General features: G+C 49.2%; 3 protein-coding genes across 3 annotated transcripts; 2 read left to right on the forward strand and 1 right to left on the reverse strand.

Annotated features, from left to right (window-relative positions):
• Positions 1-84: 84 nt before the first annotated feature.
• F5B22DRAFT_657498 (beta-ketoacyl synthase domain-containing protein) lies at positions 85-9,930 on the reverse strand (the record flags this gene model as incomplete). The annotated part of the gene is made up of 11 exons (XM_047980050.1): positions 85-187; positions 254-1,293; positions 1,343-5,352; positions 5,406-7,372; positions 7,421-8,321; positions 8,381-8,450; positions 8,503-8,732; positions 8,798-8,810; positions 8,866-9,151; positions 9,211-9,338; positions 9,400-9,930. 11 exons carry the CDS (start codon positions 9,928-9,930, stop codon positions 85-87), a joined length of 9,279 nt encoding a protein of 3,092 aa, XP_047829145.1.
• Positions 9,931-11,103: 1,173 nt separating this feature from the next.
• F5B22DRAFT_613497 (uncharacterized protein) lies at positions 11,104-15,316 on the forward strand. Its single transcript, XM_047975410.1, has one exon. The coding sequence runs from the start codon at positions 11,331-11,333 to the stop codon at positions 15,237-15,239; it is 3,909 nt and encodes a 1,302-aa protein (XP_047829146.1). The 5' UTR covers positions 11,104-11,330; the 3' UTR covers positions 15,240-15,316.
• A 1,445-nt stretch (positions 15,317-16,761) lies between these two features.
• F5B22DRAFT_287189 (NADP-dependent oxidoreductase domain-containing protein) lies at positions 16,762-18,370 on the forward strand. The gene is made up of 5 exons (XM_047970369.1): positions 16,762-17,040; positions 17,124-17,168; positions 17,225-17,432; positions 17,481-17,815; positions 17,885-18,370. The coding sequence occupies exons 1-5, from the start codon at positions 16,858-16,860 to the stop codon at positions 18,230-18,232; spliced, it is 1,119 nt and encodes a 372-aa protein (XP_047829147.1). The 5' UTR covers positions 16,762-16,857; the 3' UTR covers positions 18,233-18,370.
• The last annotated feature ends 176 nt before the right edge of the window (positions 18,371-18,546 follow it).

Below are 18,546 nucleotides of genomic sequence, written 5' to 3' on the forward strand. Positions count from 1 at the left end.
TTCCTCTTAACGCCTTTGATACCGTACCCCAGAACACAAACCCAATCGCTATAAAGTCATTTAGTTCCAGCGAGGCTGATCGCTCTATTTGGCTGTCACGATTGATTGTATGATGTTCGCAGCCTTATGGAAACACTCCTCATAGCTTCCGACCTTGTGTGCCTCGCCGACGATGGAGAGCGCCACACTGACACAAGAAGTTAATAAAATTTTCTTAGATGTAGGCGATGAAAGTGGGCAGGTTAGGACTTACTAGTTCTCTCGCACACGATTGCTGATCCAGATGCAGTCATTGCCCATGACATACCCCGCGGCATCCACAAATTCTCCTTCGTTGCGCACCTGGTACAAGTTTCCAGGGTACACTCTGTTGAAGACCTTGTTGGTGAACACGGCCGGCAGCTTCGCGTCCGGTCCCATGATCCTTGCCAGGGAGTCGGACCATTTCCAGTTTGCTAGCTGTTTCTCCGTGTAATGAACCACCTCGGTGCTTTGCTCCGGGGCAGGGCTGAGCTTCGCCAGTATGCCTAGCAAGGCCTCGGTACGCCGCAGGAAGCCCGATCCGTCCTGGGTGCGCCTTGTCGCGGCATCCCATTCTGTTGCTGCTTCGGCCAGAAGACGTCTCTTCTCGGCGACGGGCACATTCTCGTCGAGCGCTGCTTCACAGAATGTCACGACACTGCTTGAGACAGGCTGCCTTGGATCAGGCCGCCCACGGTGGAAGTGCTGCACGGATATCGGCTCCCATGCGGCTGGGTTATATCCGAAGTGCAGTCGCGCTGCAAGTTGTAGAGTGAAGTCGAGGCAATTCTTCGACGAGAAGCCGGTGCCTGCCGCCAGGCTCTGGCTCAGCGCCGTGGTCTTGATGTAGCGGTAGCCTCGGGTTGAGGTGATTTGTCGATACCGCTTGCGCACTTGATGTGCGTACTCATCTACCGCGGCAAATGTTTGAAGCGGGAAGTACTCTGGTAAGGCGGCTGCAGGTTTACTGCCCGCTCCACCTGGCCGATGAGAGATAATCGCATCATGAATGAATTCGGTCAAGCGCAGAGGCGTGGTACCGTCAATCATGGTATGGTCGGAGATGTGTGCGGAGCGGCCATTGGCATAGACAACAAACTGCATGGTCTTGTCGAACCAACGGTTGAAGCCATCGCCGGCGATACCCTGCGCTATTCTTTCTTCGTTCGTCTCGGGTACGCCTTGGTCTAGACAGACGACGAATGTTGCCTCTTCCACGGTCTTAAAGTAGGCAGAGTTGGCATCACTGAGCGCTATAATCTTCTCTCGGTTCTGCACGACTGTTAGTTAAGAAAAAGTTTACTTATTAGCTAGTACTCACTGAAGCCCAGATGTCACGGAAATCGGTTGTCAAAATGCTTGTCCAGGAATCCTCTCCCACATCGGCATCCAATATCGCCTGGAACATCCCTGTCAACTGCTCAAGTGACACATCGCCATGTTCGTCTTGCAGCGGTATCTTGAAGACGTGTCCCTTACGAAGCACGGCAACGTGTCTGCTCTCAGCGTATATCTTCATCTCATCGCAATGTAGACGAGGTCGGCGAACAGCGTTGAACATCCATTTCCAGTAGTACGAGCATAGCGGCCGCGGGCCCAACCAGTCATTACCGATCTCATTTCTTTCCATGCCCAGCAGAAACTGGAATGCCACGCTAGACAGCAGAGCAGCTCGCTCCGCCTGAGAATGGGGACTTGGGCTATCGTGATGTGTATGCATGAAGGCGTTCCACGGCGCAATGGGATGTCGGAAGTGCAAGAAGACGCTATTGGTTTGCGTGTCTGCTAGCCAACATTCGATATTCTCGTCGTTCGCTCGCTCGATCAAAGAGGAATATATTTTTGTTCCGAGGCTTCCAGGGGTCCGGAACTCCTCTAACGCCGTAGCCAGGCTCTCCCTTTCAGCATCGTTATGTGCGAATACTGCCACTGTCTGCCAGTAGCAGTCTAGGTAGTCCTCCATCGAGAACATTGGGAGTTTCGGAGGCGGTGTAACAACACAGCACTTGAAGTTGTCGAGACCAGCAACGTGAGTTTCATGGCCATTGACGCCATTCGTGCCATTTGCACCATTTGCGCCATTTGTGGTGGCCTCGCCACTCTTTCTTTTAGGCTTGTCTTGTGCATTCACTATTCGTGAGCGGTCCGTGGTCATGGCGGCCAAGGCAATGATGCTGGGTGCACCGGAGATCTCCGCCGTCTGCACTGGTGCGTCGAAGGTGCGCAAAAGCCAGTTCTTCAGTTCAATAGAGACTAGGGAGTCGAATCCTATTTCAGACAGCGGCTGGTTTTGCGAGATCTCCTCTACACCACAGCCCAAGAACGAGGCGCACTTGGCGATAACAGCCTCGGTGATGAGGGCATGGGCCTCTTCCACGGTCGAGCATTCACCAATGCGAGAAGTGATATCAGTGCTTCCTCCGTTACCTGTGCCAGCCTCGTCTTGAGCAGCTGGAAGGTGGCTGAAGATCGTGTTTTTCAACGAGCTTACATCACCTGCGTCGGCAAGTCCTTGTCTGGAAATGCCCATGATTGCGTGCGACAGCATATCCTGGTGAGCCTGAGGGCCCATGGCGTACTCTGCGCCGAGCAACAACTCGTCCATGGTGATGGATATACTCTTAAGCCGATTGCTCTGGGCTTCGGAAGTCGCTGCAACAGCTCGTGAGCCTTCAACAGCTCCTAGGTTGAGAGCGACGTATGTTGTCCCGTTGGCATTACCAGTCTTGGCATTCGCAAACCCATCTTGGAAGGCATTTGCTGCCGCGTAGTTTGCTTGGCTTCCATTGCCGATAATTGTGGCTGACGATGACAGCATGATGAAGAATTCGAGGTCTGGCGATGCGAAGGCCTTGTCTAGGTTCATTGTACCGTATACCTTCGGACCAAGAGGAGTAGTAAATTCTTCAAGTGTCATCTGGGCGAAAGGTCGATCACTGAGAACCATTCCACTATGTATCACACCCTTTACCAGTAATTGGTTCTTTTGGCAATATTCGGCACAGGTGGCGACATCTGACTCTTTGGTTATGTCACATTTGACGACATGAATGGTGCAGCCGAATGAAGCAACACTGAGGTCTATCTCCTGTTTGAGTTCTGGTTCCGCCGCACGACGAGAAAGAAGCACAACATGTTTTGCGCCACGCGATGCTAGTAGGACCGCAAGTCTCCTCCCGATATCTCCTAGACCGCCAGCAATAACGTAGGCTGCGTGTGCCGGTAGAACAAGCTGTGACCTCTCAGGAAGAGTAGCCCTAACGACTGATTGTTCTGGAGACTCCAAGACGATTTTGCCCGTGTGCTTTCGAGCTGCAATCAATCGGAACGCATCTTCAATTTGACCAATTGGATATGTGTTTATAGGATTCATTGGACGAAGTCGACCCTGCCCGAACATCTCAACAATGCTCTCGAGATGCGAATATACAGTCTCCGGTCGGCCCTGAGCGACGGCGACGAGGTCAACTGCAGCAAATGTAACACTTCGGTCGAAAGGATTCAGCCGGAGATGGCTCCCCTTGTAGATGTCTCCTTTTCCAATTTCGCAGAATGTTCCCAGCTTCGCAACACAGTCGAAAGCATCGATAAGCATGTCACCAGTCAGTGAGTTGAGGACTACATCCACGCCTCGCCCTTTGGTCAGACGAAGGATGCCCTGTTTGAAATCTAGCTTTCGGGACGAGAAGACGTGGCTCGCGGGAATACCATACGTGTCCATGACCAACTGCTTCTTTGATTTGGAACCCAGGGTGACGAAAATGTCACTTGCTCCTGCGTGCTGTGCTAGCTGAATCGCAGCTTGGCCGACACCTCCTGAGGCAGCCGTGATAAGAACTGATTGCCCTTTCCTCAGGCGAGCGACTTCGAAAAGACAATGGTATGCTGTTGTATAGACGCACGGGATTGTGGCCGCAATACTGAACTCCATGTCATTTGGTATCTTATGAGCGAGATTGCCATTGATGCGAGCGTTGCTGGCGAATGGTTTGGCGAAAAAGCCCATGACATGGTCACCGATAGTGTATCTATCCGCCATCTCTCGCCCGACGGCGGTGACGACACCGCTCATCTCTCCCACCATGGTAACAGAAGGCGGCATTTGGCCAAGTGATATGAAGACGTCCTTGAAGTTGATACCATGCGCTCGCGTCGAGACCTGGATTTCACATGGCTCCAGTTCCGCGGCTAATGGGTCATCAGTAAAGCGGATGCTATTGAGAAGGCCGGGTGTTTCGACCTCCAGCTGCAATGATCGACCTTGGTCATGATAGCTGACTTCGACGAGATTATCTTGTCCCTTGAGAGGAGCGCCAACACCTCTTAAGAATTTTTGGTCAACCTGCAAACGGGGTATCATGACATGCCCGTTACGATAGATGTACTCATTCTCTTGCTCTATATCCCTCTGACCGGCGCTCTTGGCGACAATGAGCTTTGAGAGGTGCTGGCAAATATCACTTGCGCTAGTGAGGGTGACTTGATCACCCACTTCAAAGGTTATCAGCGATGTGGTACCTTCGTTTTCTCGGCGGATAACTCTCGAAGCTCCCTGTATCATAGATCTCATTGACGTTGCTATCGGAGTGAACGTATCCTGGAGGGCGACCCAAATGATGTTGACATTCGCGTTGAGCAGCTCCCTAAGCCGTATAAAGACTTGAGGATCTTGGTTCAACAGCAATGTGTTTTCTGCAGTATCCAACACGATGTACGTCTCATTTGGATTGATAATGGTATTCTCGAGGATGTTGCAGGACCAGGTCCAATGTTGGCCATTTGGAGGTGTGGCTCCCATCAACCCTGATGCGATTGCCCGAGACGCGAGAGAATCCGATCCTTTGACTATATGCAAAGCCGTAGATGCGGCACTGCTCGAGGCGCTACTGGTGGTCTTTGTGGTGACTAGTATGAATGGAGTTTGTGCTTCTACCTGAAGACCATCGACTCTAATATCAGTACCACTGAATGAGTGCCCGTAGAAAACACTTTCTAGTTGCTCTACTGAAGGACTCGAGCCTGATGTGTTGATGAAAATCAATTTGCCGCCATCGCGCAACAGGCTGTGGAAGTTAGTCAGTTCAGTGCCGGCTGCTGTTGGAGTCAAGACATCCGTGGATACGACAATAGCATCATATTTCTTCTCTAGTTCCTCGGAAGAGAGATCGTTCGTGACGTCGAGTGGTCTCATGTTGATGTGCTTAAGCCACGGCTCCAACGCTTTATCTGTCTGTGCCGAGCTTGCGATGTCATAACAGTCTGGCCAGCAGTCTCTACCTTCCTTCATCAACGAGGAAAGGAGGGGTAGTGTAACGGTCTCTATTGTGCATCCTAGATCTTGTTAGATTCGATCTGAGCGAGGAACCATTGCAAACAAAACCTACCTATTTCAAGCAACTTCATGTGGGGGTTCTTGAATGCCACCAAATCTAGATACTCCGTTAATATGTCCTGAATACTTTTCGCTTCGCCTCCTTGGACTTCAATAGGATAGTTGTCGGAACGAAGGAAATCAACATCTGGTTGGCGGATAAGTGAGTAGACCTTCTTGTTCGAGAAAGGGCCGTCGTCTTTGCCGTCCGAGAAGACACTGAAAGCTCGATATGTAAAGGACGCGGACAATGCCGGCACCATATGGCCCTGCGCATTTTTCTGGAAAACGACAGACTGCGACTTAACTGCACGTGTACCCTCAGGCTGTTGGGTTGTTGCAAGGCATAGCTCGTTCCCGGCGACTTTGGTGAAGTCTGAAGAGATTATCATCTCGTTGATCTCTCCGACAACGATTGAAGCACCACGACAAGGTCTCTTAGCGAGGAAGGCGCCTATGTGGCAGAATGAATCAAGCAAAGAGGGATGAACAATGTGTGGTTGCATTTGGTGTCCAGGTAGTAGCTCTGCATAGTCGGGCATGACAACCTGGGACCACCCATGATCTTGACCCGTGTGGACGTCACCTAGCAGCGAGAAAGACTTGCCGTAGTTATTCCCTGAGGATGCGAGCTGAGTATAGAAGGTATCGCGATCCAACTCTTCCTCGGACTCGGACATGACAACCTTGAGCATCTCGAGCTGCTCTTCAGCTCGTAGGCTATCTTCGCTATTATCTTCAACTTCGTCGTTATCGGCTCCGGTCTCGCCTGCAATACGGCCATTGCAGTTCTCATACCATCGCTTGCTTGCTTTGTCGAATGATAATATCTTAAACTCACGCCAGCGCAACCCTGCTTTGCTCGGGCTTATAATTAACTGAAGCTCAGCCTCTGCATCTTGCTCCTCAAGTGATAGTGATACCGCTTGTGTAATTGTCATATCACGAATCACAAATCTCTTCACATCTGTTTTCGACTGTTGAATCTCAAGTAACTGCTTCATGGCTTCCACAACCATGCCGACAAAGCCTGACGCAGGAAATACGGCATCTCCATCTATGGCGTGATCCTTAAGCCAAGGGATAGCATCAAGGTTGAGGACATGGCGCCACCGTGGCTCATAAACACTGCTAGCAGGGTCTAAAAGGCCGCAAAGATCGTTGTAAGGGAATTTTCGGAAACGATGCGCCGCGCTAATGCGTGACTCGAACCAATGTGAAGATTCATCGAATGCATAGCCAGGTAAGTCTGATAGAACCTGGGGGCTATCGTGACTCGAGTTCGGTACAAGCTCAGAAATTAAGCCTAGATCGAGAGTGTGTCCAAGTTCGAATAGTTGTCCTATCATTGACAGGAAAGACTTGGAGGCGTCCGTTTTTCTGTTCAAGACTGATAAACAAGTATGTTTAAAATCAATAGCCGACAAGGTCTGTTTTGTAGGGCCCGCGAGTGCTCCTGTTGGGCCGATCTCCAGAAAGGTGAACTGAGGGTCGCCACTTGGTAAGGATTTCTTCATCTCCTGGGAAATAAGATGTAAACCATCTACGAATTGAACCTTTGACACAAGATTTTGCACCCAGTAGTCTGCCGTAAAACCATCTAGTTTTGGAGACCCTGTGACTGTAGAGCAGAATACGATATTGCTCTCCGTACTGCCAGTTTGGATATTAACCAGCGACTCTCGGTAGTCATCGGCTACGACTTGCATGTGGTGAGAGTGATATGCAGTGTCGACCCTAAGCCTTCTGGCAAATATGGATTCGGCGTCCAGCATTTGTTTCAGCTCGTCTAGAGCTTGTACGTCTCCTGATATAGTTGTGCTTTGAGGACTATTGACACATGCCACGCAGAGTCTCCCGCTTCTAATCTGCTTGATATACGGTTTAACACCGTCTTCACCAAGACCGACAGCAAGCATGGATCCTGGGGTTGTGTTTCTACGTTTGGCTCCTCCGGAGTGAACTCCACGTCGGTATGCCCTATTGTGCTGTTAGATAAGGATACTAAAGAGAACTCGGAGCACCTACGCCTCTATGGCAGACTCATGTGATAGAGCTCCAGCGGCATAAGCAGCTGCTATCTCTCCTGAGCTATGGCCGACTACACATGTCGGGCGTATTTTTAGACTTGACAATAGATCAACCAAGGCAATTTGCAAAGCAGTCGTTGCCGGTTGTGCCACTTCAGCTTCGTTGAGTCTTGAAGTTTGCTCGTCCGTGAATATCTCGTTCTTCAGATGCCAGTCGCAGCCCATTTCCAGGAGGAGGTTCTCCGATTTTGAGATAGAACGGTTAAAAGCCGAAAATTGGACAAGCTCTCTGCCCATTCCAATCCATTGAGCTCCCTGGCCAGTGAATATGAACGCAAGCCGACTGGTTTGTGCCGTTCTGACTGCGCGAGCGGTACGCAGCTTATCGGCTAAGTCGTTGGTGTCGGATGCTACTATGGTGTGACGCCAGGGCAGAAGTGACCTTCGGGTTAGAAGGGTGTGAGATATGTTAGCGAGACTTCTCTCAGACGGGTTGTGCTTAGCAATCCACGCGGATAATTTCTGTGCGTATGTTTTCAACGACACCTCCGTGTTGGCGCTCAAGGCAAACATCCGCAAAGGAGAGTGTGTAGCATGGCTGCCGTTTACGCCGTTAACTCCATTGGCTCCGTTCGTTCGATTGACTCCATTTACGCCATTGACTCCATTTACGCTATTTACGCCGTTTGTGCCATTTGCGCCATTTGTGCCATTTGTGCCATTTGTGCCATTTGTGCCATTTGTGCCATTTGTGTGGTTTATATGCGCGAGGGCGTTTCCGTTTACCTCGCCGTTGAGTCCGTTGGGCCGCCTATGAGATGTGCGGAGTCCTGCCGTCGGCCAATTTGAATTCTCCAAGAAGGAAGACAGCGATTCAATAATCACATGTGAGTTGGTACCTATTCGCGCCGTTCTGTCAGAGCGTTCGGTGAGTGTGATTACATCTTTCAGAACTCACCTCCATATCCAAAGCTGTTCACAGAAGCTCGGCAAGGCCCAGGTGGCAATTTGAATAGTTCTGTAGCGACCTGAAGATTACAGTGAGTGCATGATAGATAGTTAATGAAGAAGATTTGCTACCTTTATGTGTCTCTCGTCGAGTTTTAATTGCGGCTTAGGTTCGACGAAATGCAATTGTGGTGGGATTAACTTTGAGTTCAGTACGTTTATAGACTTTATCAAGCCAGCAAGGCCGGCTACAGCCTCAAGATGTCCTATGTTAGCTTTGACAGACCCAACGATGAGGTCGCTTTGCCGCTGCTTTCCTTCACAGAATACCTGATAGATGGACGATATCTCGTTCGTGTCACCTACCAACGATTGTCAGCTGACGAAAGGACAGGTCATTGTACAGAGAAAGTTGATAGGCACTCACCAGCTACTGTTCCCTATTTTCAATAAGTCAGTATTTGATATTTGAAATGCTTGTGGATCACAACTCACAGTGCCATGTGCCTCAACATATGGAGTTTCGTTAGGTTGTAACCCTACTTGACTATATACAGATCGCATCAAGTCCCTTTGCGCTTCACCACTTGGGGACATGAGGCTACCTGCTGATCTGCCATCTTGGTTAAGACCGGAATTAACAATCACTGTGTGAACCGGGTCACCATCGGCCAATGCTTCATCGAGACGCTTCAATATCAAAGTCGCAACGCCTTCGCCACGCCCGTAACCATGGCCACGGGAGTCAAACGCGTAGCAGTGGCCGTCGGCATTTAGCATTCTATACATCATCAGCCATCGAGGTGAAACATGTCTTAGAGTTGGTGAGACTATATGTACCCAAGAGTAGACATGTTTGTTGATTGATCCGGATCAATCAGAAGTTGCGCGCCTCCAACAATCGCCATGTCTGATTCACCAAGTCTCAAACTCTGGCAAGCTTGGTGAAGGGCGACGAGACCACCAGACTATTGGAAATAATTAGGGTTAGTCTCATTCCGACGGCACTTGTAATAGAAGTCAACTTACACAACCAGTGTCAAGGGTAAACGATGGCCCCTTGAGATCAAAAAAATATGAAAGCCGATTGGCCAAAATTGCAGGGCCAACGCTGGTGGTGTGAAATCCAGATAATACTTGCATATCCCTAAAACCCATGCGCTCGTAGTCATAGGTAAAGGTGCTCACGTACACAGAGGTCTTGCTACCTCGGACTCGCTCCATGGGAATGCCAGCATTCTCAAGAGCTTCGTACGTTGTCTGAAGCAATATCCTTTGCTTCGGATCAATAGTAGCAGCTTCCTGGCGAGATATCTGGAAGAAACGGGCATCGAAATGGGAAATGTCTTGTTGTAAGAAGTATCCATGTTTCGATGGTATCCCGCCTTTTGCATTTTGTTGAGTCGAATAGAATCCATCACGATTCCACCTATCTTCAGGGACAGGTACGAACCCGGAGCCTCCATTGTTGAGCAGGTGCTCGAGGTCTTCGAGATTTTCGGCACCTCCAGGTAGGCGGAAAGCAACACCAATAACAGCAATGGGGGTTGGTTGATACATGCTTCTCCCGCCTAAGCTGATGTGAGGTTTAAAAAATAAAATAAATATTAAGATGACTTGCAAGCCCACATTGACTTTAGTTGCAGGGCCTTGTACGTGACTAGGAGCGGATGGGTTTCTTATTTTACATATATGCCCACGATAACTGCAGCCCTCGCATTTTTATTTCCAGACTACCGGCATTTTTCAGATCGACAAAGATACACCAAGCACCAACACGATACTACTTGATACAAGACATAGATAGCACTGGACCACCTTACGCAACTAGTATATCGTGGTAAGTAGCCGGGCTACCTAGTACTTTCCTGGTATTATGGATCCATATTGAGGGTCATGTTCTAGCATGGTTCCTGGTGACTCTCAAATCCCTCGAGCCAAGACTACCAGAACGAGACATGAAGGATTCTCCGATTTGATAACCCTACCTCGCCTACCTACCTACTCCATACAGGCTGTCTTCCCTATGTGGGTGGTACTAGAGAACTATCGAATCGAGCTGTGACAAATATTGGGGGGGAAAGAGGATACCAGCTTATGCAGCCACACCACTCGGCGTAAGAATGACACGATGTCTTATCACAGACGCATGAAAAGTGAGAAGAAAAACAAGATTCGCGAGTCAGAGAATTACTAAATCTAAAGAAAATCTTGTTATACATGTTCACTATACTTGGTTGCACAGGCGTTCTCACGAGATACTACACTATGGCTGGGAAATCTTGTTATACACATGGGGGAATACTTGGTTACACAGATGCCTGCGCGGAATACTACACTACCTGTATGCCATTTCTCTCTGCCAGGAACGTCGTAGTCGATATTAAGATCTTCGCCCGAAAGGGACATGATCGACAGGGAAGACTATTTTAGCCCAGGAACCGTCAATCTCGGTATGTACCTCGCCGTCATTTCGGTACCCATTGCCTTGCTCTTGACGTTCACGTACTTAACCGAGGGGCCTGAGCTACCAGGTCTGAGCTACAGTGCAAGCCATACAGTGATCCGAAGTCACTCCTCGACCCGATTTACTGGTAAGTACCGGGGTCCACTCACGATCCTACTCAAGGCCAGGATCCATCCCTCCCTGGTAGTCTGTAGATCCTGTTACCAGCTTCGTGGCACTAAGCGAGCTAGATAGTGACAGGGAAGTGCGAATACGCTAGTACAGGGCCAATGTTGACTACTAGTCCACGACAGACAATATGCAATGTATCACCGTTTGACTCAACCATGCTGTGCCCTAAGAATGTGTGCAGATGCAGATATGAACATAGCACTTCCAGTCTGCTTGCACACGACCATCTCCTAGAATACAATGAAGCCATTCCATGTTGAACCACTTACAGCACTGATTTCCAACGTCCAATAACTTTCGTTGCTCTCGAATAAGCTTCGCAATGGTTGTTGTTCCTACCGAAAGGGTCTCCCCGCCCACGGTTCCTCCAGAAGAATACTGGCGAGAATCCTTAGCAGGCTGCGAGCATACACCATACCCTTCGCTCCCCTCGTTCATCGAATGCCCACAAGCAACGCAGATAGTGCAATACAGACTTCCTAATCTTGAGCGGCGCTCAAAGGGAATCAACACATCCACACTCATTCATGCAGCATGGGCACTGATTATTGGTCGTATGACTGATTCGGAAGATGTTGTCTTCGGCTCTATAGCACCTGAAGCAGGTGAACCCATTCCTTTCCGTATCCGATTGCAAGGCGGTGAGACTGTTGAACAATACTTGATGGCGATACAACAGCAAACAGTTGAAGCGGTCTCCTTTGCATCAATAGGGCTAGCCAGGATAGCCAAATTATCATCTGACTGCAGGGAAGCCTGCTCATTCCAAAGCGTACTAGATGTCACTGCAAAATCGGACCATGGCGGCCAGCTACGGAAACTCGAAAAGTACGGTCTTGCTATTCAGTTGGAAGTGAACGGTAGCCAAATGGACGCATCGGCCTCACTAGATCCGAGAATGATTGAGCCGGAGCTTGTTTATAAGCTTCTATATCGACTCGGATATTTCATACAACAGCTCGACTCCGCGAAGTCTGAAGCGGAGTTAGCAGATGTTGAGATGATTCCACCCCTAGAGTTGAGCTTAATCCAGGAATGGAACAGCGTTCTCCCGCCTGTCACCGAGGGGCGCATTCACGACGTTATCAAGCGTAACATGTTAGCTAGACCAACTGCGCCAGCAGTATGTGCTTGGGATGGGGAAATGAGTTATCAGGAGTTGGAAGACCTGTCCACGAGTGTTGCGCATCGTCTAATTGACGCGGGACTCGGCCCTGAGAAGGTTGTACCACTATGTTTTGAGAAATCAAAATGGACAGTTGTGGCGATGCTGTCTGTTCTCAAAGCTGGCGGTGCATTCATTCTGCTTGACGCAAGCTTACCTGCGGCTCGCATGCAGACTATATGCCAAAAAGTCAACGCAGAAATGTGCATAACATCTATTTCGTGCGAGTCTCAGTTGTCTCCCTTCGTGCGTCGAACTATAGTACTTTGCGACAAGACAGCTGAATATTCGGCATCAGATAGCCAGGTAGATCTTCTGCACACTGCAACCGTCGGCCCACGCAACGCTGCCTATATCATCTTCACTTCCGGCAGTACAGGCGAACCGAAAGGGTGCGTAGTTGAGCATCAGTCATATTGCTCGGCCGCCTCTGGGCACGGCAAGATTCTTGGCATGACCTCGGATACACGCGCTTTGCAGTTCGGCTCTTATAACTTTGCTGGAGCAATTATGGAGACACTAATGACACTGATGTACGGAGGCTGTGTGTGTATCCCGTCTGACGAGGATCGGACCACTGCCTTGGCCCAGGCTATTTGCAAGTTGGGCGCCAATTGGGCCTTTTTGACATCGACGGTACTGGCTCTCATCCACCCTGAGGACGTCCCAACTCTGCGGACAATTTGTGTCGGGGGCGAGCCGATTCGCAACTCTCAGATCAAGCAATGGGCGCCTAAGGTTCAACTGCGCCAGACCTATGGCAGTGCGGAAACGGCTGCTGTTGTCGCTTCCGCGGGCTTGGCAACATCATCTACAGTCAGCAGTGTCGGGAAGCCGACTACTGCAAGGTGCTGGCTTACTCACCCGACAGATGTCAATCGCCTTGTACCTATAGGCGCACCAGGAGAAGTAGTTTTCGAAGGGCCAACGATTGGTCGTGAATATATCGGTAATCCGGAGAAATCGGCGCAAGCCTTCATCAGTGCCCCAGCATGGCGCGCAGCCCTAGGGACACCAGCTGCGTCCGCGCGATTCTATCGAACAGGTGACATAGCAGTGTATAGAAGTGACGGGTCCCTCGAGCTTCAAGGGCGAAAAGACACCCAAGTCAAGATCAGGGGGCAGCGTGTTGAGCTTGGCGAGATCGAACACCAAGCACGGCTGGCCTCTTCAGAGTTAAAGGAAGTCGCAGTGGACATTTCAGTCGTTGACGGTTCACGCCCAACACTGATCTGCTTCCTGGTGACAACGTCTGACGTGGGTTCAGAAATCAAAGACACTATACAGACTGTTCGCACTCGACTTGATAGCATTCTTCCGCATTATATGGTTCCCTCATTGTTCTTGCCGCTTCCTGCGTTTCCACATACAATTTCTGGAAAGTTGGATCGGAAACGGTTACGAGAGCTGGGCTCGACGATGGCCACACAGGAACTCCAAAGATCACGTGCCATGGCTGGAAAACAACTGACGCAGCCATCAACGGAGATTGAAAGACAGTTACAGGAGATATGGTCAAAGGCGTTAAAGATAGAAAAGAGTTCCATTGGCGTTGAAACTAGCTTTTTTCAACTCGGCGGCGACTCTCTTACCGCCATGAAAGTTGTAGCAGAGACTAGAAACTCCGGCATGCGCTTGACAATGGCAGATATATTCCGGAGCGACACGATTGCAGGCTTGGCTCGTGAGCAATCACTGCGTGCCGAGTCTATTCCAGCACAGCCTCAAGGTGAGGTTCTCGACGAGTCGTCTGCCATATCCGTTCTTGACCAGATTGATCTGAAAGATACTGATCTTCAACGAAATGACGTCGAGGCTATTTATCCTCTCACAGGTGTGCAGGATCTTCTTGTAACTACTACCAAAGCCACGGGGATTTTGGCCGACTATTTTGTGCTTGATCTTGACCCCGAATTGGATATCACCAAATTGGAGAATGGTTGCAAGAAAGCCTTCCAAAATTTCCCCGTGTTGCGCGCGTGCTGGTTACGCCTTGAGGAGAAGTATTGGCAGGTTGTCTTGCATCAGGTTGATCAGCCATTCCGCGTCGTTGAAGCCTCAGGAAACATTGCGGAGTTCTGCCAGAGCTTCTGTCTTGCGAATATGCAGAGTCTTTTGCCTACTCAACCCACTGCAGCATGGTTCCTCCTTAAACATGAGACTGAAGGCATGAAGCTGATTCTTCGCATGTCCCACGCTCAATATGATGCCTTTAGCATGCCACTAATCTTTGAATCGGTCTTCGATGCTTACAATGGACGGAAATCTCCAAGTCAGCCAAATTTCCCGACTTACCTGTCTCGTATCTCGCGTTTACGTTCTCAATCCATCGAATACTGGAGTCAGGCGCTGAAAGGCTCTCGACTAACTCGAATCGTGCCCCATATAGCTCCATCTCTTGGGACTGTCGAGTCTACACCCAGTTTCGTTGCCAGTCAGGCCGAGGCTCATGTACCATCACGTCCCAAGAAGATTACCCCAGCAACGCTTGTGCGGGCTGCCTGGGCTATTCTTTTATCGGCGGTGACTAGTCTTAAGGACATTACATTCGGCCAAGTTATTGCTGGCCGTAACGCTGATATTCCGCAGATTGAGAAGATTGTGGGATGCTGTCTCAATATCGTACCTGAACGGGTCAACTTGTCATCATTCACCACGGTCACTGACTTGCTAAGCGGCAATCAAGAAGAGTTGCTGAAGATGGGTGATGCAGATTCACTGGATTCTAGAGATATTCTCAAGTGCTGTACGGATTGGCCATCTGAAGCGGCCTTTGATTCTATCCTTCATCACCGAGACGTAGATGCTGAGCCTGAGGTCCAAACCCCGAAGGGTGCTTCACATATCAAGACCCTGGCCATCCCACTCGTACCGCCGTTTCTGTTCATCGTCTCTGTATCGAAAGGCACCACAATGGGCCTTGAGGTTATTGGCAATACTCATCTGTTGACACAAGAAACAGCGCAAACCCTTGTTGATAAGCTTGCGTACATCACCGAAAAACTAAGCGCTCACCCGGACATGACGATAGCGTCATTGATAGATGAAGTGGGGTCAGTTGTATGATTTATTATTACCTAATGTATATCACATGGAGTTTTAGTCAGATAGTTTTCCATAATGAAGGTTCATCAAAAACAAACCGATTTGCATCGCAAGATATTCTCATAGCCTGTGATGGCGCACACCGCCATGTAGACTAACCACCATGCTTGGATCAATTTCGTGCTCGTGATATTTTCTCTAAAATTAGGCTCTGACGTCATCTGACAGAGAACCATAGCGGTGTGGGTTGATTCTATTATTCACATGCCAGTCCAGTCGGAAAATAGTTGGGAATATACATGAAGAACGGGCGCTCGCTTCTGCTCGCTCCTGTGGAAAGGTCACATCTCAGAGCTACGAAGTAAGGCTAGCTCTTACAGGAACGGAACCCCTATGCGTAAACGCCTATCAACCAATCATAGAAAATAGGGCTAATTTACACAAGTATCAGGCCATATCTCATGCCCTTGTTATCCCGCTTACAGTCCTAGCTGCCCCATCGGTTGCGCAGTTGCGTCGGCTTCCGGACAGCCTATCGTGTTTTAGTAATCCCTTTGACAAGAGTAGTTAGCTGCCCTGGTTGTGAGTTACGGGACCTGCCTGAATGGATTCATGGAGTTTGACAATGAAAGCTTGCACTGAAACCCTGCCGCATATGACGGCGAAAGTCAACTTCGCCTAAGTATGCGAACGGGCCTCCTATGACTCTGCTAACCTTGGAACTGCGCTACTACTCAGCTGGCAGCCCCAATGCCTGCCCCGGTTTTCAGGCTACGTGACTACCTTACAGGAGTCGGGAAAAGTGGATAGGAGTGGAATTATCTTGAATTCTGTTCTTTTTGTCGACCTTCGCACTTAATCTGGTACTACCTTGGCAGAGCTTGAAGCTGCTAGGATTGCTACGGCGATCAAGACCATGTGAGCAATAATTGCCGATGTGTAGAGCTGATAACCCTAGACCTGGGCGGTGCTCATTGAATCAGGGTTTAAATCCTCTTACATAGAAGACATTCAAGTTAAGGCATGCGGTTGAATCCTGGTAAGTGAATTACATTACAAGATCAGCAGCCAACAGAATCCTTTATCGCGATCTACCGAGAGGGACCTCCCAAAACGGCAAATCATTGTATGCATGGGTCTCTTGCGATTCAGAATCAGTGGAGGGCCAGTTCTAAGTATGTACTTAACTTCTCGGGCACCGGTAGTGTTCCCGATTAGGCATGGAAACGTAACAGAACTAGAGGTACTTACTATCACAGTGCGCTCTTTTCTCGCGTGTCATCCCTAAAAAGGTCTCCGAAGACAGGGCACCCAACCCAGCCAAGGGGTACGCTTACCTCTTCCAGCAATAGGATCGATGATCACAGATGCCCATCGACGTACTTTTACTTGAATACCAATGAAGAGCATCTCTCTACAACAGCTAGTATAATCAAGCTTAGATGATGTTGGCTTTGGTAAAGTCGCTCCATTCGTATCACATTGCCATGTCAGTGCGCCATCGGTGATCGTGACTCCAGTTTGCTCCTAGTTGCAGCGTGGCGTATTAGTAGGGGGCGATAGCATGTCTTACCAATTTCAAAAGCTAAACAATCAATGACTCTACTACATTCACCAAATGCCTACAGAATAACCTAGCATGGGAAGAGTCATCCTCGAGAATCTGGCCAAAGTGCCTGGATGTCTACGCGAATCCATAGCACGGTCTAAAGCGGAATATCGCAGGCTTGGAGATTCAGGCCTGAGGGTTTCAAATCCCATTTTGGGAGGATTGAGTCTGGGGAGCTCACGCTGGCTTCCTTGGGTCTTAGATGAGGACAAGGTACGTACATAATAAGTGATCAGTGATAACAATGATAACCATACCGCCGGCAATGATTGTGGATTTTTACTTATCTTGGCTAGGCACTTGGTATCCTCAAAACGGCTTATGACAACGGGATAAACACGGTATGTGCCCTCAACACCCACATCACTTGTTGTACCTAAAGCCTGACATTGTATAGTGGGATACAGCAAATGTCTACTCCAACGGTGAATCCGAAAGGGTCATGGGGAAGGCATTGAAGAAGTATAATATTCCACGTCAGAAGGTGGTTATCATGACGAAATGTTTCCGTGTCTTATGCGATCCCGAAAATTTTCATCATGAGTCTACCGTGACAATGCACCACGAAGCGGCAGACCGGAGCAAGGATTATGTAAATCAATGGGGTACGTGTTTCCACGCGTAAGGATCGGCCATACCTAATCATATATCAGGTCTTTCCCGTAAAGCGATTTTCAGTGCTGTCGAGGGATCTCTGGAGCGTCTCAATACTAGTTACATTGACGTTCTCCAGATACATCGCTTCGACCCGACTGTTTCCCCAAAAGAAACAATGCGCGCTCTGGACGACTTAGTGAGGGCCGGTATGATCCACTATATCGGTGCCAGCTCTATGTGGGCGCATGAGTTTGCCATGCTGCAAACTGTTGCTAAAGAAAACGGCTGGACACAGTTTATTTCGATGCAAAACCACTATAACCTGATATATCGCGAGGAAGAGCGTGAGATGAATCCCTATTGTAGGTTGACCGGCGTCGGCCTCATCCCGGTATTTCTACCACCATCTCTTATCCGGAGCTTAAAACATTAGTACTAACAAAAGGCCAATGTACTGTAGTGGGCTCCGTTGGCGTCAGGTAGATTGGCCCGAGATCCAACAGAGTCGAGCACAACTTCGAAGCGCGCTGGAACTAGCAAACTTGGGTCAATATACGACACAGGCGAGGATGTTATTCCCGATAAGATCATCATGCGAGTTAAGGAAGTCGCAATGAAACGCGGGTGGCCGATGAGCCATGTAGGCCTCGCTTGGCTCAACAAGCGAGTAACTGCCCCTGTTCTCGGTTTCAGCTCCGAAGAACGCATACTTGAGGCACTATCAGCCCGGGGTAAGGTACTATCAGATGAGGAAGAACGGTATTTAGAGGAACTTTATCGCCCTAGAGCTATTCAGGGCCATTCGTAATTCCAACCTCATATGCGTTGGATCAGTACAAAGCCGATTATTCCTGCTAATAAAGGACACTTAGTTTATAGGTCATTCAACTATGTTTTATATTAATGTTATCTAGGCGAAGATAGAAAACAATTAAATCGATGCACCACATGCTCTCATACGTTGTACGTGGGGTAAATAGATGAGTCATTCAGTTAACAGGCGTAAGTGATACAGAAGGATAAAGACCTGTCAATCTGGCTGTTAAGATTACAGGAGGTAGTCTGTCAATATATCAACCTATCTAGCGTCCCAGACTTTCCGCTATAGCTAGGAATGAACCC

The sequence above is a fragment of the Xylaria bambusicola genome (genome assembly GCF_022495145.1).
Source record: "Xylaria bambusicola strain CBS 139988 unplaced genomic scaffold F5B22scaffold_32, whole genome shotgun sequence".
Taxonomy (NCBI): domain Eukaryota; kingdom Fungi; phylum Ascomycota; class Sordariomycetes; order Xylariales; family Xylariaceae; genus Xylaria; species Xylaria bambusicola.

Coding starts and splice junctions, on each gene's coding strand:
- F5B22DRAFT_613497 (XM_047975410.1), top strand. CDS start 11,331: ATGGTTGTTGTTCCTACCGAAAGGGTCTCCCCGCCCACGGTTCCTCCA.
- F5B22DRAFT_287189 (XM_047970369.1), top strand. CDS start 16,858: ATGGGAAGAGTCATCCTCGAGAATCTGGCCAAAGTGCCTGGATGTCTA. Junction 17,041..17,123: donor GGGTCTTAGATGAGGACAAG/GTACGTACATAA, acceptor TATCTTGGCTAG/GCACTTGGTATCCTCAAAAC. Junction 17,816..17,884: donor CCGGCGTCGGCCTCATCCCG/GTATTTCTACCA, acceptor AATGTACTGTAG/TGGGCTCCGTTGGCGTCAGG.